General features: G+C 52.7%; 7 protein-coding genes across 8 annotated transcripts; 4 read left to right on the top strand and 3 right to left on the bottom strand.

Moving 5' to 3' along the window:
• Nucleotides 1–1,897: 1,897 nt before the first annotated feature.
• Nucleotides 1,898–3,268, top strand: J3458_002867 (uncharacterized protein; the record flags this gene model as incomplete). Its single annotated transcript, XM_007814299.2, has 2 exons — nt 1,898–2,091; nt 2,170–3,268. The coding sequence occupies 2 exons, from the start codon at nt 1,898–1,900 to the stop codon at nt 3,266–3,268; spliced, it is 1,293 nt and encodes a 430-aa protein (XP_007812490.2).
• Nucleotides 3,269–3,386: 118 nt separating this feature from the next.
• J3458_002866 (uncharacterized protein) lies at nt 3,387–3,830 on the top strand (the record flags this gene model as incomplete). The annotated part of the gene is made up of 1 exon (XM_066117440.1): nt 3,387–3,830. The coding sequence occupies one exon, from the start codon at nt 3,387–3,389 to the stop codon at nt 3,828–3,830; it is 444 nt and encodes a 147-aa protein (XP_065977225.1).
• Nucleotides 3,831–4,515: 685 nt separating this feature from the next.
• Nucleotides 4,516–5,746, bottom strand: J3458_002865 (uncharacterized protein; the record flags this gene model as incomplete). The annotated part of the gene is made up of 2 exons (XM_007814300.2): nt 4,516–5,157; nt 5,249–5,746. 2 exons carry the CDS (start codon nt 5,744–5,746, stop codon nt 4,516–4,518), a joined length of 1,140 nt encoding a protein of 379 aa, XP_007812491.1.
• A 1,054-nt stretch (nt 5,747–6,800) lies between these two features.
• J3458_002864 (mitochondrial 37S ribosomal protein mS42) lies at nt 6,801–8,515 on the top strand. The gene is made up of 2 exons (XM_007814301.2): nt 6,801–7,289; nt 7,400–8,515. The coding sequence occupies exons 1-2, from the start codon at nt 7,076–7,078 to the stop codon at nt 8,029–8,031; spliced, it is 846 nt and encodes a 281-aa protein (XP_007812492.2). The 5' UTR covers nt 6,801–7,075; the 3' UTR covers nt 8,032–8,515.
• J3458_002863 (uncharacterized protein) lies at nt 6,801–12,519 on the bottom strand. 2 transcript variants are annotated; one of them, XM_066117439.1, is made up of 3 exons: nt 11,668–12,301; nt 11,388–11,597; nt 6,801–11,319 (listed from the first exon to the last, which is right to left on the bottom strand). In XM_066117439.1, the coding sequence occupies exons 1-3, from the start codon at nt 11,668–11,670 to the stop codon at nt 9,049–9,051; spliced, it is 2,484 nt and encodes an 827-aa protein (XP_065977224.1). In that variant the 5' UTR covers nt 11,671–12,301; the 3' UTR covers nt 6,801–9,048. The 2 variants fall into 2 exon arrangements, with proteins under 2 accessions (XP_065977224.1, XP_065977223.1); XM_066117438.1 differs by having other exon boundaries at nt 8,630–11,597; nt 11,668–12,519.
• A 667-nt stretch (nt 12,520–13,186) lies between these two features.
• J3458_002862 (uncharacterized protein) lies at nt 13,187–16,289 on the top strand. Its single transcript, XM_066117437.1, has 2 exons — nt 13,187–14,923; nt 15,005–16,289. The coding sequence occupies exon 1, from the start codon at nt 13,943–13,945 to the stop codon at nt 14,243–14,245; it is 303 nt and encodes a 100-aa protein (XP_065977221.1). The 5' UTR covers nt 13,187–13,942; the 3' UTR covers nt 14,246–14,923; nt 15,005–16,289.
• On the bottom strand, nt 15,823–16,179 carry J3458_002861 (uncharacterized protein; the record flags this gene model as incomplete). The annotated part of the gene is made up of 1 exon (XM_066117436.1): nt 15,823–16,179. One exon carries the CDS (start codon nt 16,177–16,179, stop codon nt 15,823–15,825), a length of 357 nt encoding a protein of 118 aa, XP_065977222.1.
• Nucleotides 16,290–17,733: the final 1,444 nt, after the last annotated feature.

Raw genomic sequence — 17,733 nt, 5'->3', positions numbered from 1 at the left:
CTACCTGCAGATGTCTTAAGGAGAGTTGACAGCGGATAGCGAATTGATGACAAACTGAAGGGGGCCAGTGCCAAATATAACAACGACTAACTTTCTACTGTCCGTGCCTGTTTGTCAAGTTTGGGGGAGCATGGGATTCAACCGACACACTGACACAAAACACGGGTAGAAACGCAGACACGACTACCCGGGTACCCAGGTACGCCGTTGTTGATTTGCTCCATTCTGGCGACACTACACCAGTGGAGGCTCCGGAGATGAAGATGGCGCAGATAAGAAATGACTCTCTGAGGCCTGACGTCGACAACTAGGCCACCCGGTTCACATTATCCGTCTCGGCCCGTCCAGCTCGTTGTTGCAGATAAAAATGCGAACGGGGTCAACGTCGCGACTTGAAGCGTTGTCACGTCTCGCCAAAACGCAAGCATGGGCAAGTGGCAAAACGGCCCCCCCCCCCCCCCCCCCCCCCAACAAACGGCAAAAGAGCAAAGGCTTTTGTGGTGGCCCTAGAAAGGAGGCACTACCACGAGAAGCTCGCAGGGGGGGGGGGGGGTCGAACGGGGTTGGAACCGGTTGTTGACTGGCCCCAGTTTTCCAGGGGCACACTGGGGCATTCCTGGTCAGCTGCTGGGGCCCATTGCCCAAAAGAGAAGCGCTCTTTCCCATCGTGACAATCCCAGGTGCCATCTTACCGCGGCTCCGGTGCCAGAAGGCAGGTACCCTCGGTGCGTAAAGTTACCTGTCGTATCGCGGTGACTTGCAGGGCCCTGGCATGTCGACCTGGCCGAACTGCCCAGCTGCTCCAACTGGTCCCTCCGCCCGCCGCACATCAATTGATCCAGGTCCCGCACCGCCAGAGGAAATTCAATCACCATGGCCAATTTGTCCATCCTCCCTTCCTAGCCCTTCTCTCGCATCTTTTCCCTCCTGTCGACGATCCTCATCTGCCGTAGACGGCACATGCTCGCGCACAGCGACGGTCCCTTTCCACCACGCAGCGACGGGCACTTCTTTTGTTCCCCTTTCGCACCGCTGCTCGTCACTCCTTTTTGTCTTGCTCGAAAAACTTGTCCTTCTTCCGCGACGAGTGCGCTCCTTTATACCTCATCTTCAACCTCGTCTTTGCCCTGAGCACCCTCATCTGCTATCCCGCGGACCAACGGCTGCGCCTGAGATCCTAACCGTTTGAGTCGGCCCGTTTGATTGTACATGTAGCGACGCCCGTTGGCGCCAAGGTGGCCAAAAACTCGGCATAGCCCACCCGACTTCGTTTCACCCTTGAACCCGAACCTCCTCGTTCTCTCATCAGGTTTGAGCTTTTCAATTTCGTTTCGATCCGGATTTTCACATTGCTGCTCTCGAGTCGACACCCGCCTGGTGCTAGGAAAAACTTGACTCTGAACAAACTGATTCCTTGCTTCGTCGCGACAATCACGATCCGCATAACCTGGGGGTCTCCTCTTTGTCACTTTTCGTGGCTGCAATCTGGCTGAGTGGCAACGTTTTGGCGCCGTCTAAGCCCCAAATTCGATCTTTTTGCGACCCTCGAATAACAAAGTATCGCGCCTGATTTATTTTTGGTATCAAGCAGATTGTTGGCTCTGCTGTCACTGCCGGAATTCTAGTTCAAGCTTATTCTGACGACCCTTGGCGTCTCTCGTTGACAAGATTACTTCGCTCTATTGCCGCCTTCCGCATATCTCTACTTTGACTCGAGCCTTCATGCCATATTTTGGACCTGCCCCTTCGTCGCATGGCGCAAGCACTCGGGATTTAAAGGCAGTCCTACCCGACTACCACGTCGCCCAAACTTGCGAACCTACCCTTTGGGCGCCCCCGTCCTCTTACCTACATCGCGGTTAGCCACATTGGACGACGGCCACACGAGCAGCTCAGCATGCCATCGGTGGACGTCGCAATGGCAAGGTCCTTGCGACCTGCAGCCTGGCAATTGATTAGGGATGCCGTCGCTCGATCAGTTGCTGCAAGTTTGACAAAGAGAAACATCGTGACGGATGCCCAAAACCAAATTACCGATGCCAAGACTGCTTTTTCAAGTTGGGATAATTGTATGAAGGCTTCGTTCTGCAAGTACGATTCACGTATACCATATCCTTTGCCGCGTTCAGCACGTTGGCTGTTCTCCTCCTCTTGCTAACGAATCGTTAGGTGGCCTGTTATTGGCGTCATCATTGTTGGTAGCCTCATCATCCTGTCTATTGTTTGGTGCATCGTTCGATGCTGCTGTTGCGGCATGTCATGTTGCTGCAGTTGCTTCCAGTGCTTGAAATGCTGCGGCAACTGTTGCGGCTGCTGCGATCCGCCTGGCGATCGCAAGAACAAGTATCTCGACAACCCGTACATCCCCCCTCATCATGATCAGAGCCAAGGCTACCGAAACCAAGCTCCAATGCAGGGACCCTTTCACCCACCACCCCAATCAAAATTCGAACCACAACAGTATGCCGAATTCGACGTCTCCAAAAAGGGCGACGGGGACGCCCTGCCTGCCATGCCCAGCTGGGAACGCTCAGGGTCTAAAAAGGTCTTGGTGGAAGAAGAAGAAGAAGTGGAAATGTCCAATCTCAAAAAAAAACCAGCCCCGCCCTTGAGCCATAACCGCATGAATCTACCGCCTCCTGCTCCCGTCAGTCCCGTGAGCATAAACTATGATCGCCAATACGGCCATCTCCCGGGCAGCTCCAGCGGTCACATGTCTAATCACAGTCAACAAGAACTGTTGATCAGCCCAGAATCTCCCGGCTACGGCCAACCTAACCAAGCACCGTACGGAGTTCGAGATCACGGGTATAATAGTAATTATTCCAATACGAATCGTCAATCTGCGGGTTTTGGCCTAGATGACCCGTACGATGGCCATGCCCCTATGTCCGGCGCCAATGGCTATGCACATGCTGGTCAGCACTCTCAACCCTACGAAGCTCCTGGACACCAGCCATATGGCAATGCCCCCTATGGTGCTGTTGCTGCTGGTGTCGCCGGTGCCGCTGGCATTTCTGGGGCAATGGCGATGCGCAATCGCAACCAGTCTACCGGACCGTACAACCAACCATATGATGCGCCACCGGTTGTTGGTGCGACTACGGGATCTGGAGGCCGTCAGTCACCAGCCCCTGCCCAGAGTCGTTCTCCCTATGGGCTGGATCAAATCCACGAGCAGTTTGCAGAAATGCCGGCCATACCGGTCGACCATAACAGTATCCATGACTCAGCTCTCGCTCAGCAGAACCGATCACAAATCCCTTGATCAGGCCGCACCTCGAGAGTTGGCCGGGAGCACGCCTCCTGAGAGTTATGGCATGAGACAACCTGGCACAGCAGACAACAATGCCTCTTCACCGGTAGGTGGAAGACTACCTTACGGCATGGACCCTCGCATGAGAAATTCCCCTGGACCTAGCCAAACGCCAGGGTCGCTAGGCGAGAATCCTTACGCCTATCCCCCACGGGGATCGCCAACCCCTCGCAACGATCAGGGATATGGCCGTGGACCTCCGTCACCTCTCAACAACGTAAATGGAAGCTACCCGCCGGCCTCTCCCCGCCAGTTCTCACCAGGTCCCGAACGCCAATACTCACCCGGCCCCGATCGTCAGCGGGCCCCCGGACCACAGCCTCTTACAAACCCTGTCCCACCACCCAGCAACACCTTGAACCAGTCGTCGCCTCGCTCCCCGTTTACCAACAATAGCGGATTCGACTTTGAATCAGGATACTCACGACCACAAGAGGATCGACATCAGTCTCCTCCAGCTCAGGCACCCACAACAGCAGCATATCCCGGGCAACAGACGTACCAGCCCCGATAAGCCAACTGTATGACCTTATGCAAATGAAGTGAATATTCAGTTTGGGTGCGGCGTTTTTCTGTTCAATGGGCTTGATTTGCAAGGCGTTTTTCAAAATAAAAATGGGAAAAATTTCGTTCCAGAGCCACCTACTTTTCAAAACTCGGGCTTTTTTTTTTTGTCTTCTTTTTTTCTTCAAACTTTCCGTATTCCAGGCACAACGCCTGTCTTCCTTTCATCATGTATCATAGATGTCATAGACGCGACATTTGGGATTCGTCAGCGGAACCTTTTGGAGACGATTCAAGCTATTTTGTATATCCAAGGACAGAGGGCCTTGTTACGATGTAGTATTTTGATTTTCCTTTCATTTGAATACAGCATCAATATGGTGCCTCGGTAAAATGACGATAAAGGTGATTGTACACTCATGTGAGGCCGGAATGACATGCAATGAGTTTTATACAGACTAGTGTGGGACACTGGAGAAATCAATAGCCAGGAAAAGCCGAAAATACCGCAGATTGACGCAACATTGGAAAGGTACTACAGTACAGGATCCCAAACAACAACGCCAGCATTACAGGAACGCGCTATATATAGTGTATTTGTATAGTTGCTCGCTGAAATCAACAAAGTACATGGCAATGTCCAGATCGCCTAATCCACGACAAATGGGAAAATAAATTAACAGAAGGCACACAAGTTATTCCTTGGGGTACAACTCCATGGGTACTTTGGCCCGATCCAACCTCCCCCGGCTGGAACTACTTCCGATGACGGTGGGCGCGTCCCCATCCACGTCGGGGTCATATTCCTCCTGTACATTGCTCTGAATGCCGTTCTTGGGGCGGAGCGGGCGGCTGCGGCCATCGAACTCACTGTCGTTGTCGTCTGCGTCGCTGCCTTCGGCTTGGTTGCGTAACCGCGTGCCCCGGTATCTTGGGATGTCGTGGTCTGGCTCGTCGGACGGGAGGCGTTCGTGCTCTGGCTCCTTCTTCTTGATGAACGAGTCGATGATGTAGTACTGCAGGGCATTCATGATGAGCGGGAAGATCATCATGACGAATGCTATTTGGAGTCTTTCGTTGCCCTCGGTCCAGGAGAGGGCCCAGTCGCCGACTTTGGAGATCCAGGGCATGAGGATGAAGATGATGAGGACGCAGATTTTCATGCCGAACAGGCCGCAGAAGTAAATGACGGACTGCTTGAGCCACCACCACGAGCTGGGAGGGTTGCCATAGTTGCCCGATTGGATGGACTCGAAAGGCTTGCCGAGCGGGGTCAAGGCCACGAGGCCGGTGATGATTTTAAGGAGAACAATAAGAATAGGGATACCGAGTGTTGTCTGGAATTATTCATACGTTAGCGTTTTGTGATTTGCTTTTTTTCCCCTTGTCCGACAGTTTGGGCAGAGGGCGGTCGTCGGTTTTACTCACGTCAATACCCAGGTTGAGGAGATAGAATGAGCAAGGGTTGGGTACGTAGGGATCGTCGCTGCGTGCCTGTACCGCGCCCGGCTCCAGCTTTATTGAGAACCGGCCGCTTGTAAGCATGGACATGAAGATGTTGGCAATGTGCACCAGGACAGAGCCAAACACTTGCTTGGACACGTCGAAGAACCAAATCTTGAGTGGTCGTTGCGGACGCTCTCTGTACCGCTTATACACCAGCGACAGCAATGCCAAGGCTCCCAATGCAGCTTGGACTACCAGGGCAAAGGAGCCGAGGAGCTGGCATTCGCCTTCTGGGCTATCGTGTGGTGAGTCGGTAGCGGTCGTGGGTGCGGCCGTAGTGCTGGAAGCCGTCATGGCGGCAACAGTTGAAGAAACGGCCGAGAAGATGGTCATGACAGGCTCAACATCACCAGTATGAGTAGGCGGGTCGATGCCTACGCTGGCAGGATTTCTAGCATATTGTGCAGCGCGGAAGTCCATAGGGGCGGTTCAGAAGTAGAATATCGACAAAGAAATTGGGAAGTGAGAAACGGGAAATGGAAATCGATGGTGGCGGGCAGCCAGCAGTGGTACCGCGAACAGACGACGAGCCAGGTGTCCCTGCTGGCTAAGTGTAGGCGAGATGAAAGTTGACGAGAGCCTTATTCAGGTGTCGTCGCGTCGATGAAGTGTAGAGAATGATGGATGGATGCAGATGTTGTCCAAGATGCCACGCGAGGCAAAGGCACACCCGTGCGTCTCTCCTCGACTAGCAGATGAAACAGCGTCTCAGCACACAGGGTGCTGGGGGGGGTTAAAGAAGGGCGGAGCGCTTGTTGAGAAGCAGTTGAAGCACGACCGCTGCGAAGAAAGGCAAGGGCAAAAACAAAGCGAAGTGGTAGCGGTCGGAGAGCGGTCTTGAGCCAGACCAGGCGGTGCAAACGACGAGAAGACTTGTGGTCGTGAGATGGGTGAGAGTCTTGGACGTCACCAGGTGACCAATGTCACACAGACTTTGGGTAGTTGGATACATGTGCCCAGCAGGCGTAGTCCGTACTGGACAGAGTACCGTACAAACACAAGCCACCAGGCATGAGCCACGGGGTAAATTTAAGTTGGAGGCTGTCTGCAAAATGCGGGCCTGAGCGTCACTGGCCTGCCCAGTCGCCCAGTCCCATCGGGGTTGTCTGTCAGCATTTCAGTCCTGTTGCTCCGTAAGCGACTAAAAGTGCCAACGGGTCAAGTACCATTTGCCTTCCAAACCGCTTCAGGGTTGGGCTGCACGACCAACTTCATCTCTTATCCATCAGGCAGTCGAATCCAGCCCATGGGCGAATGAAGCCAGAAATCCAGCCAAGGGTCTGTCCTCTGCTAAATCCAAGAGCATCATGTCACACATGAGGCCGCCTTCATCAGCCTAGTGTTGCACCTGCAGGCATTGTACGCCGCAATTTACCCATATGAACATGGATTAAAGAGGCAGCGATAGTTTAAGGAGTTTATATCTTTTGTATTTTATTGATAATAAAAGATCCTTTTCTTTCGAATATTATATGTCTGCATGCCTCCCCTATCCCTCCCTCAAGCGAGCTAGCACCGCCACTCCCGCTGGCCCAGCCACATCTAGCTGAGCCTCACGTGGAAGGCTGCCCATCTCATCCAACCTTTCCAAGGCCGCTTAAAAAAGTGCAGAGCTCTGATGTACAAAAACTCGTGATAGTCAAGGGGACCAGGTCAACCGCCTCAAAACGCCCCATAACACGGATCCCCCTTGCGCGCGCGCACCCTCACCTTCCGCCATCGGCCGTTCGATCTGCCACCACACCCACAATGTTTCGATCACGGCTGTTACCGCGCGCAGGGAAAAGCCTAGGCCTCGGCCTCCGCACCACCGTCAATGCCAGAAGAAGCCTGCATCAAGTCCCGACGCTGCCTCACGACTACTCCCAGGGCGTCCCTAACCTCATGAGCCCTGGGGGCTTCGCAATCGCATGGTCAGACTACATGACCTTGATGGTAGAGAAGCTCAATGCCTTGACGGTCGGTACGTGCTTGCTCCCGCCTCCCCAAGGGACATGACCAACCATCCCACCCCCAATGACCGACCCAAACTTCACCACCAATGGCTCACTAACGTCGTCACCCTCTCGCCAGGCACCGAACTCGAAGACAAGGACACCAAGACCATCAGCCTCCTGACGGCCCGCGAGCCCAGCCAGGCCCCCGTCTTCAACTACGCCTCCATGGCGCACAACAACCACTTCTTCTTCCAGGGCATATCGCCGACGGGCACGCCCATGCCCGACTCGCTCCGCGCCGAGCTCGAGGCGTGCTTCTCCTCCGTCGAGACGCTGCGCCGCGAGTTCGTCATCACCGCCTCGGCCATGTTCGGCCCGGGCTTCGTCTGGCTCGTCAAGGCCGGCGCCAACGACTACCGCCTGCTGCCCACCTACCTCGCCGGCTCGCCCTACCCCGGCGCCCACTGGCGCGCCCAGCCCACCGACATGAACACCGTGGGCGGCGACGGCTCCGCCCGCGCCTACTTCAAGAACCAGGTCTACGGCAGCAGGAAGCGGTCCGGCGACCTGCCCCCCGGCGGCATCGAGCTCGAGCCCCTGCTGTGCCTAAACACCTGGGAGCACGCGTGGCTGCTGGACTGGGGCGTCGGCGTCGGCGGCAACGGCGGCAAGACTGCCTACGCCGAGGCCTGGTGGAATCTGATTGACTGGGAAAAGGTTGCCCACAAGGCTAGATCTATTCGGCCGGCATTCAAGGGCGCCGCGTAGTGGAAAAGTGAGGAAAGTAGGCGGAACATGGACGGAGATGTAGAGGGGGGCGCAAAAGAAGAGAAAGAACCAAAAAAAAGGGGGCTTGGAGCATAAACCCCGAGGAGAGGGGTCGTACGCCGTAGGGAGCAGTAGCATAGGAGGGCGTACAAAATACTGTAAGATTAAGTGTACTTTGTCTGAATATAACCTGGCGGGACTCAATGCACGGCGATTGGGAGAGAATTGGGACAGAAATGAATAGCTGTAAATTTTGCATATGGACCTACTACCCTGGAGCTGTTTGCAAACCAGCTTTGTTTAAGCCTGTCCCCGGCATTTTCTGATCGTTTGCTATTCCAGAAATACACTGGCTTTGAACAAGTGTCCCAAGTCACAGGCCATAAGTTGTGCGTGACAGGACAAGTATTGGTGCCATTTTAAAGCTCAACTCAACACGTGGCTAGCAATACCAGTTAGCAAGTAAAAATAAAACATCACGACCCATGTGCCGCCCTTTCGTTAACCACCGCTACGATTGTATGATGCCAAGATTTCACAGTCACCGACACACTAGGCAATACGCTTGGACGCAAGTTTAATATCAAAGCTTTTTGGTCAAAATACCAACTATTCCCGCTAAAAAAAACCACAGTCAAAAGGACTGACGCGAACTAAAATCCACTAAAATCCAAAATGGTATCCTGCTCATCCAATTCGTGAAAAAAGGAGAGTCATGTGTACTCAACAAGAAATGTAAAGATACGAAACGGCGTGACGCAAAAATCGACAAACGTGATAACAATTAGAGGCACGTTCAGACCGTTCTCATGCTTTCAAAAAAAATGGCAACTTCGTCAATGGAGGTTACAAAAAGTGGACAGTGTGTGTGGTGGTGTAAAGGAGTGGTTTGGGGGTATTTGATTCGTAACGTCATTCATTAACTATGCAGCCTTTGTGCTACATGTCTTGATCAAAGATAAAACGGGTGCGGGAATGATGAACTGAGATCAGTAGATGGAAATGAACATGGTGAACCTAGATCATGTTTCCGTTGACGCTAATCTCGAAACCCTCACCCTTTTGCTTCATAGCTTTTGCTAGCATCAGCTCACGCATCCAGTCGATGCGATCATCACGGCTCTTGACCGCAAAGTGGTGCGTTTTTCCTGTTCCATTGACGCCCTCGGACGAGGTGGCACTGCCGTTGACACCGCTCATGGAACTGTCTCGTTTGCGCAGACGGGTTCCAGCACTCTTGTCTTGGGGAATAAGCTGAAAGCTGAAAGCCCCGACTGGGTCGCTCTTCTCACGGTTGTGAGAAATACGAACTGCTTTGAAGGCGGCATTGAGCTTGGACGTAGATGCAAGGCTAGAGCAGGCAATTGCATAGTCGTCAATGTCGATGTATTCAAGAGTTCGGTCCAACTCTTGAGCATCCTTGTGCATGTTGAGTCTGCTTCCCTTCAGGGTAAAGTATCCATCTTGCCACTCATTGCGGAGCAGCCGTGTCTTCCGCTTCTTCATCGGACCCTGGTGTGTAATACCACTGGCAATTGCTGGTGCGTCATGGCCACCGCCAGGGTGGAGGGTTGACGCAGGAGGGATAGCGTTCTCGAATTTGCCACGCTCAGCTGGAGACCAGGGGTAGTTGAAGCGAGGAGGAGCTCGAAGTGGCTGTCTCTGTAGCTGCTGCTGCTGCTGCACGCGGTAGATTGGCGAGGTGCTTTTCGGGGACGGTGTTTTAGATCTCTGGAGTACCACGCCATTCTCATCCACGGAGGGTAGAATTGGGAAGGAAGGACGCCGGTTGGACGCCCTTGATTGGGATCGAGCAGCGGGGGGCGCTCGATAGTTCATATCCGGGGGCACGGACTGTGATGTGTCGCGAGCTACTGGTCCAACGGGTACTGCCGTGATGGGGACATCCAACTCGGAGAATGGGGTCCCAAACCTGTATGGGTTTCGGGGAGTCTCCAAATCCGGGGACAAAGCATCAGCTTTGTTCATGCGATACGGAACGAACTCCGATGGTTGTGTCGCTTGCCGTTGCACTTGCTGCACCGGCTGGCCTGCAGCTTGCTCTTGTCGCTGAGGCTCGGGTGGCTGAGGGGCTGTAGATGTCCTCAAAGGAGTAGTCTGAAGTGGTTTTCCAGGGATGGAGAGCTTTGGTAGTTGGCGCAAGCCTTGGTGAGGCATCTTGGCCGACGGAAGAATCTCAAATGGCGGTGTCGGTGGCACCTGGTCCGAGCTGTTCTTTTGTTGAAATTTCAAGAACTGGCGGACATTATCCTGGGGGCCTCGAGCCTGAATGCCTTGCAATGTCGCTTCCTGGAGATATTGCAAAGGAGGCAAGCCACCAGGACCCATGACATCGGAGGAGGCAACCAGAGAAGGAACTGCGTCTGATACTGGCCGGAAAGTTTCATTCGGGTCAATGGCCCTGGCCGTTTCAGGGTTGCCTGCATCTCCGAAGATCATGACACTACTTCCAGCGTAGACGTCAACAGTTGGGTTGGCTTTCTTAAGGTCATTTAAAAGCCTTTGCTGTTTCCTCCATGTAGAACACTTCTCTCCTTTTGAACAATGATGAGGTTTTGGGATGGCTTGTTCAATACCGATGATAGAGATTGATTCCATTGGATGGACGATATCCTCTTCGGCGGAGAGCTTGCGACGGGCCCGGCGTTTGTTGCTCTGGCTTCTATGCACTCCAGCTCCAGTCTCAGCCTTGTCTCTAGTCTCTCTGCGAGCTTCTCTGCTGGGCGCGTCCTCAATTGGCGTGGCTGGTCGGGGAGAAGAGGGTCTACTATCTCTAAGCGTCTGGATCTGATGCCATACTTTGGTGCGAATTCCGAAAGACTGAATATCAAGTTCGCGCAAGTCCTCGAATTTCAGCGTTATCAAAATGGCGCCATTGATGTCATTCTCAATGAAGCGATCGGCCACGGACAGCTCAATGCCAGCATTGAGCATCGACTGTGCGACCATCTCCGGTGTCCACGACGCAAGGGGAAGACAATCAAGCTCTGCAGATGTGTATTGGAAAGGACTGCTCCTTCGTGGCATCGGAGGCCTATCCAGAAGATCGCCGATGCCTCTCTGAGCCTTCGGGGTGATGGGCGAGAGCGTTAAAATGAAGTCATCGTCTACCAGGGACGAGTCTGTTGAGTTTCGAAATAGATGAGGGCCGCTTGGTCCTTCCACTGGCTTGAATATGTGCTCAGGATATGCCTCCCGTCCCCTGCTCGACCGTGGAGTCGGTGCTTCATCATATGATGATACAGTTGTAAAACTCGGCTGGCCAGACTACCATGACGAGGCGCATCAGAAAGGAGGTTTCTGTCAAAAGCATGCAAACTGATATATGCGCTTACCGATTGCAGACTGACGCGCGGGGAGTTATCTTCGGCTTCACTCATGATTTCCTCGTCCCAGTCTGTGTCAACGAACTCTGTAGCTACAGATGCAGGCCGTTGCATCTGCAACTCGTTTCTTAAGCGGAAGAATGCATCCCTGGTAGACTTTTGGCGCATCTCTTGGTACGCCTGGCTGTCACTAGGACGATAGTAGGCGTATTCGTATTCCTGTGGGAACATTGTGTTAATGGCGGTCGTGTAAGACTTTGGGCGAAGCGAGGGAAGGCAAGAAACAAACCATATTGGATACGCCGGTCTGAAGCCACGTGGGTGGAAACAGACGAAAGATTTTGGCTCTGTTTTGGTTTCTTCTGTGTTGTAGAAACTGCGCTGGTAGAAGTCTATAGCGGTGTTCACGAAGATTGGACCAGACGTTATACGGAGCAACGGAGAGGCTGGGCCGTTACCGGCTGTGAGCGTTTTCTACCTTGATGCCCACTAGAGTTTCACAAAATGTCCAGAGTGCCGTGAGACATGGAAATGTAAATCATGACAAAAAGGAAAACAACGATAAAGTCGTAACGACAGCTAGATGAGACAAAAATGGCGAGACTCGTGGCGGGTGGTTAGTGATCGTTATGTAGTAGGGGGTGGTTGCAATGCCCAGCGGCGTGAAGCAAGGCCTTGGGTTCAATGCTGTGAGCCATCGAATGTGACGAGCAGCACAGCACCTAAACCGGTTGAAGCGGTTGCGGGGGGAGGACAGGATAGCCATCAACGTCCTTGGTCTGCAAGACAGGACGGCCAGGGACTTCTCAACAAGAGACGCAAGATGCATAACGCGGCTCCCGTCACAAGCCCATCACAGCGCAGACCATGTACTCGGCACTATGCGTCTTGCAAGGCCACTGGCGAGGGCCAGTTCTCTCCAAACCCTGGCTAGATAAGATCTGTCGCTTGGCCATAGTATCAGACATGGCGGCGTGGGCGCGAAGAGGACGAGAACAATTGGACGGTTTACATGCAAGCTGCCAGAGGCGTTGATGCATCGTGTCGGAGGGACTTTATGATAGGCTGATGGTGGAGGGGTGGTGGCCCTCATCCAGGCGTGACAGGGGGGCAGAAGGAGAGACAGACATGGTTGTTGAGAGCGTTGTCGAGTTGAGTTGTCGTCGAGGGTTATTGATGGTCGGTTGTTGATGGTCGTAACAACCCTGCCATGAACTAGGACGAGTTGGTCCGGTTGGGATGCCAGCTGTTGGCGTGCGCGAATGGCTAATATCGCATAATGTCCGGCTGCCGAGCCCATGCCAAATATAGCTGGTGTCTCTCCAGATGTCATGTCTAAGCGCCCAGCCATCATGTCTGGTCTGTGCAGCATGCGCTTGGCACTCCCAGCACTGGCTTCAGCGTGCACATGTGTGGTGGAGGGCTGCAGAGCACTCGAGGTCAACGGGTTGGACATGAACGGCGGCCATGTGCGCCCAGCAAACAACCGGGCCAGTGCCGGCTTTTTGCCAGTCTGATGCTGGATGCTTCACATTTGAAGTACTTGCCCCATCTGTTCCGCCTTTGGCATCGCCTTCCATCTTATCTCGTCAAGGTTCGTTTCTGCATGTGGGTCCCATTGATTGGTCTGTACGGAGTACTCTGTACGCCGCATCTTCATAGCCCGACCTTCACCTCTCTCGCGCACATGTCGTCTTTGATTTCCACTCAACCCTGTACGTACCACGGGGTCTTGCTATCCTTGTTGGCATCAATGCAAGTGCAGGGTTGCAGGGGTTCGCAAGCACATGTCCTGCAGTCCCGCTGCTCTTTGTTTGACCAGACCTTCTTCATCGCCTGATAGTTTTTGTCCCACCAGGCTCAACTATGGTGGTTTTGTTTTCTGCGCCTTACTACTCCGTACCACAGACGATTTGGAAAATTCTGGCCCGCTGGTCGCTCTGGTGGTTTCGTTTCCCGATTCCCCGGCTGCAGCAGGCTCACGAGTTGTTAGTAAACATGGCATTCCCGTGTTCCCATGACAGGAGATACACCGTGGTGAATCAGCCTTATATTCCGGATACATAAAGCTCTCAGACGCTGGGTGGCGACTGCCGTGTTTCTCTGTTCTTTCTGCAATCTTATTTTTCGTCTTGAATACTGCGACCGCGACTGCGACTACAATGTCAATCTTTCCATCGCCTTGGTTGTCTATCAAAGTGTCACCAACTCAAAGTGGGGAGGGTTTTGGCATTAAACCCGATGCACTATACACTATATCCACTACCCGTGACTCACGGCATTGGTTCACCGACAAAGGAGTACTTGCCATTCTGAGTACTCGTATGGAAGGATGACCACGGTGTGATGTGATGCGCTCTATATTCACCTCTGGGGTCTCGGTTATCAGTAATAGTTGCTGACTTGACCAGAGCAAAAAGTACTCTCAAAGTGTTTCTGTCGGCCGGCCATGGTCAGCATTCCCAGAAACGTAGTCGGTTGCTGGCATTGCTATGGCTTGGGGTTGTTGAAACGCTACATTTTCATCGCAATCCTATCAACCATCGGCTGCTCCCGCAGCAATAATGTTCTGCGTCTTCGCTCTTGTTTCCGCTCTTGACCAGTACGGACAACACGGTATGGAAGACACCAGCCCCCGAATTCAGCGGTTCTACTTGCTTTTTTCGGGACCAACATGTGTTGGTCGAACGGGGAGCATCGTGGATATACTGCCGGTACGGTGTACCCCTCATTACTCGGCCAATTGTTTAACAGGAGACGAGATCCCCCAGTCGGTATCTTTCCAACTGCAAAAACCTGGCCCGTCGACAAAAGAACTCGGCGGCCATGCCCTTGTTAACAGTTTACTCAATGGCGTGATAGTTTAATCGCTGCGGAATCTGAGACGCGGAGATTGGAACGAGCAATGCCGGCTCATGTGGAGTTTTCGGGATGCCACCGCCTCTTTGGACACTCGGCCAGCTAAGACGCAGGTCTCGGCCGATGGCATCTTGCCAGAAGACCTTTTGTGACAACAAGTGGTTCAGGTGCACCAAGATCAAGGAATTGCTGCTGTGCATCTTGTCGGTCTCTGGTCAGTGTGTCGGCAAGAAGGCGGTCAATGTCAGCAATACCATGAACAAAGGATGACGGGCGAATAAGAAGAAAATCGGGCTCGAAAGCGACACCTGCCAAGCTGCGATGGCAAGTCGGGCACGGGTGAGAAAGCCAGCTTCTCAGCCACGTATTTTGAGATGGCTCTAGCAGCACGTTCGGGCTACCGATACACTCGTAAGGGCCGGGCCACACACTCCGTCAAGAGCGTGATCGATTTGTGGAATTTTCGACGAAGCCGTAATAACAGGGATGCCACGTACAACCCACTGGCAAGTCTTCTTTCTTTCTCTTCCGTGGGCAGAGATCTCACCGCTGGTATTCGTGGAAATACGATCTTTCAGCAAAGTGGTTTGAGGACCATGAGATTGGGGAAGCAATATACCCTAGCATATTGCACAAGTTGCCAAGTGCGGGCTAACTGGGGGTGAAGGGGTGTACAGACGATCGATGTGAGTTTTCTGGACCCTGCTTTGATGCACAGTGTGCGATGGTGCAACGTTGACACTACTGATCCTGGCCGGTTGGAGTAGATAGTGGCAGAATACGCTGCACAGAAGATGTCTCATCCCCGGACCACTGCTGATGAGCCGGGTGATCAGACCAATTAGTGGAACTAAAGCGGAAATTCCAGCGCAGGTCGCGGCTTCTGGCTTCGGCCGTTACGAAAACACCGGCCGGCCAATCCGCATAATATAACTTACTTGCGATTGATGCGGAACATTGAAACTCCAGGTGGAACCTGGAAACTGTAACAGGGAGGAGTATATCATGGTTCTTGAGAACAACAATCCACTGTCGTTTTCAACGACTTTCAAAGCAAAGCTCAATTGGACGGACTTTGTATGGATATAGATGGATGGGCAATGAATGCGGGGTCGAAGTGGTCGAAGTTACCACGTCCAACTGCATAACTGGGGCCTGTCAACGGCAACGCAGTTCACCGAGCTCCTCATCGCGGTTCGCGAACTAGTATTATTAGACTTGGTCCTTCAACGTCGAAAATTGAAGGGTGGCCAGTTGCTTCAGGCTAATGCTTCTTTCCGCGTCCGAGCCCTGCCCCTCCGTTGATGACATGCATAGCTCATGACGTTGGGGCAGGGTTTCGGTCGACGCCATCTTTAATTAATACGCCGTCAAAGACTGTGCGATATTATAATACCGCTGACCTACGCCACACAGAAACGAAATCGGCACCGTTTCTACAAGGCAACACAGGTTTTAGACCTTAAAACAAGAGCCGGCTTTAGGAGCGGCCGAGACTGAACCAGTAGTGCAGTGTCACAAACATGGCGCATCGCTACCATCGCTTTCCCACATCGTCGTTGCGGCAGCTTACACCTAAGCCAGGTTACTCAGAACGTATTAAAGCCTGACCGATGGCTGGAACTGCATTTTGCGCCAATGGAGGAACCCATGACTGTAGCCCACCATCTCGTGGCTTGAAGACGTAAAAAAAAAAAAAAGAAAGAGAGAAAAAATCATGAATATATTTATCGGTAGCTGGAATCAAGTCTGTCCAATGCTTAAAAGAGGAGGAAGGGGAGGGGGCAGACACAGAACTCTCCTGAGCCCTTCGATTTAGGGTAGGAATTTGGAGCAGTTGAGTGTTTGCATGATGTGCTTGTGGTGACACTGTACCGGGGCTTTGATGGTCCGGTATTTGACATGGAGTAAGGAAGGACCAGGCTAGCAGATTTTTTTCCATCTCACATGGCTTAACTACTCGGCACTCTATATTTGTGTAGGTCGTTGGCCCATGTTCAAGCTTGCACAAGCGGTTCGACTTCCCGACGCTCCACCATGGCAAAGCTTTACTTCGTCATGGGTGGAGATGTGGGCGCTGCACGATTGGTTTTGCCTAATAAAACCGTTCCCAAGGCTGGCTTTGCATGAACCTCAACATGTACGACAGTTGTTGTGGCGGTGTGTCTCGACGCGGACGGCAAATGGGTCCACGGCCAACTGCATTGGTTAGTAACTGCAAGATGGCATCACGAACAGTGGGAGTCTTGTACCGCGGAACATGTCATCTTAGAACAAGACGATGCAAAAGGAGTTGGAAAGCAATAGCCCGACGAGCATTGTATCCTGCTAGGCCCACGGAGTTTTTGCAATATGTATTATGTGAGAAATGGCGCACTTAACGATTACGGCATCCGTCCATTGCCGTCTCCTGTCTATATTGTTTCGCTCTCTCCGCTCTGCGCGAGTTAAGCCAATCTAGGCATCGTCAATGTACCGTACGTCTGGAAGGTTGCGACTGATCGACATTGATTGGGCGAAGAAGGATTTGATAATTCGTGGAATGGTCCCAGCTTTCCACAAGCAAATCGTTCCCAACACATCTAACCGTCAAGACATGATGCTAAAGGAAAAGCTGACGCATTGCGAGCAAATTTGGACTTGATGCATGTAATGTCTTCGCGTGGGCGGCAGATTGGGAGCACTAGCCATTTATCTCGCTTACCTCCACTTCCAGTTGCCCCCCCCAGCTTTGTTAATGCACAGTCACCAGTGGCCGGCCCGTTTCAGGCTATGGTTTTCGCAGCGGCCTAGATGGGAAGATGACCCAAGTTGTGTACAGGACATGTGGTTAATCTGGGCTAAATTGAAAATAGATTAAGAATTGTTAGCGTCGTCGTCGAGATAACGTAGAGCCACCAACATCGCGAACATGGCGTAAGCGCTGGCATCGGGACAACTGACCGCGACCGCGACAAGGATCCAAAATTAGCCCAAATATCAGCCTAGAAGAGGGATCAGTTGGAGCGGAATATCTGAGTCAACATGGGTGCAGATTGTGCACGGAAACACTCAAGATGGTTCCCAATCGGCTGTTTTGGCAGCTGTCGCGTCTCGATAAGCGCCCAGGCGTTAAAGTCGTGCTTACCGTAGCACGAAGCTAGAAAAGAATGACGACAAGAATTTGGCTGTAGGCAGAGCTTGACGGCGTATCCAAGGCGCCCGAAGAGGACAATGAATAATGGCAGAAGACGGCTGGTGTTTGGGGGATCGCCGTCTCGGGGAGGCACGTGGTCCCACCTCCAGACTTGCTGCTTCCTTCCTTCCTTCCCGACCTGCTGGTGGTTTTTTTGTCTTTTCCTTCCCTTTCCTCCGCTCTGTCGTTTGTCCTCATGAAGCATTTTTCTTCTTTCTTTTTCTCTCCTGTTTTCTCTCCCCTTCGTCAAGCCTTTTCCTAACCCAGTCCATCATGGCCGCTATGGCCACGATAATTGCCGGTTACTAGAAACGCACGACA

Source organism: Metarhizium acridum (assembly GCF_019434415.1).
Source record: "Metarhizium acridum strain ARSEF 324 chromosome Unknown scaffold_13, whole genome shotgun sequence".
Lineage (NCBI taxonomy): Eukaryota > Fungi > Ascomycota > Sordariomycetes > Hypocreales > Clavicipitaceae > Metarhizium > Metarhizium acridum.
The sequence above is the reverse complement of the archived record's forward strand: the minus strand, read 5'-3'. Positions and strand labels throughout refer to the sequence as shown.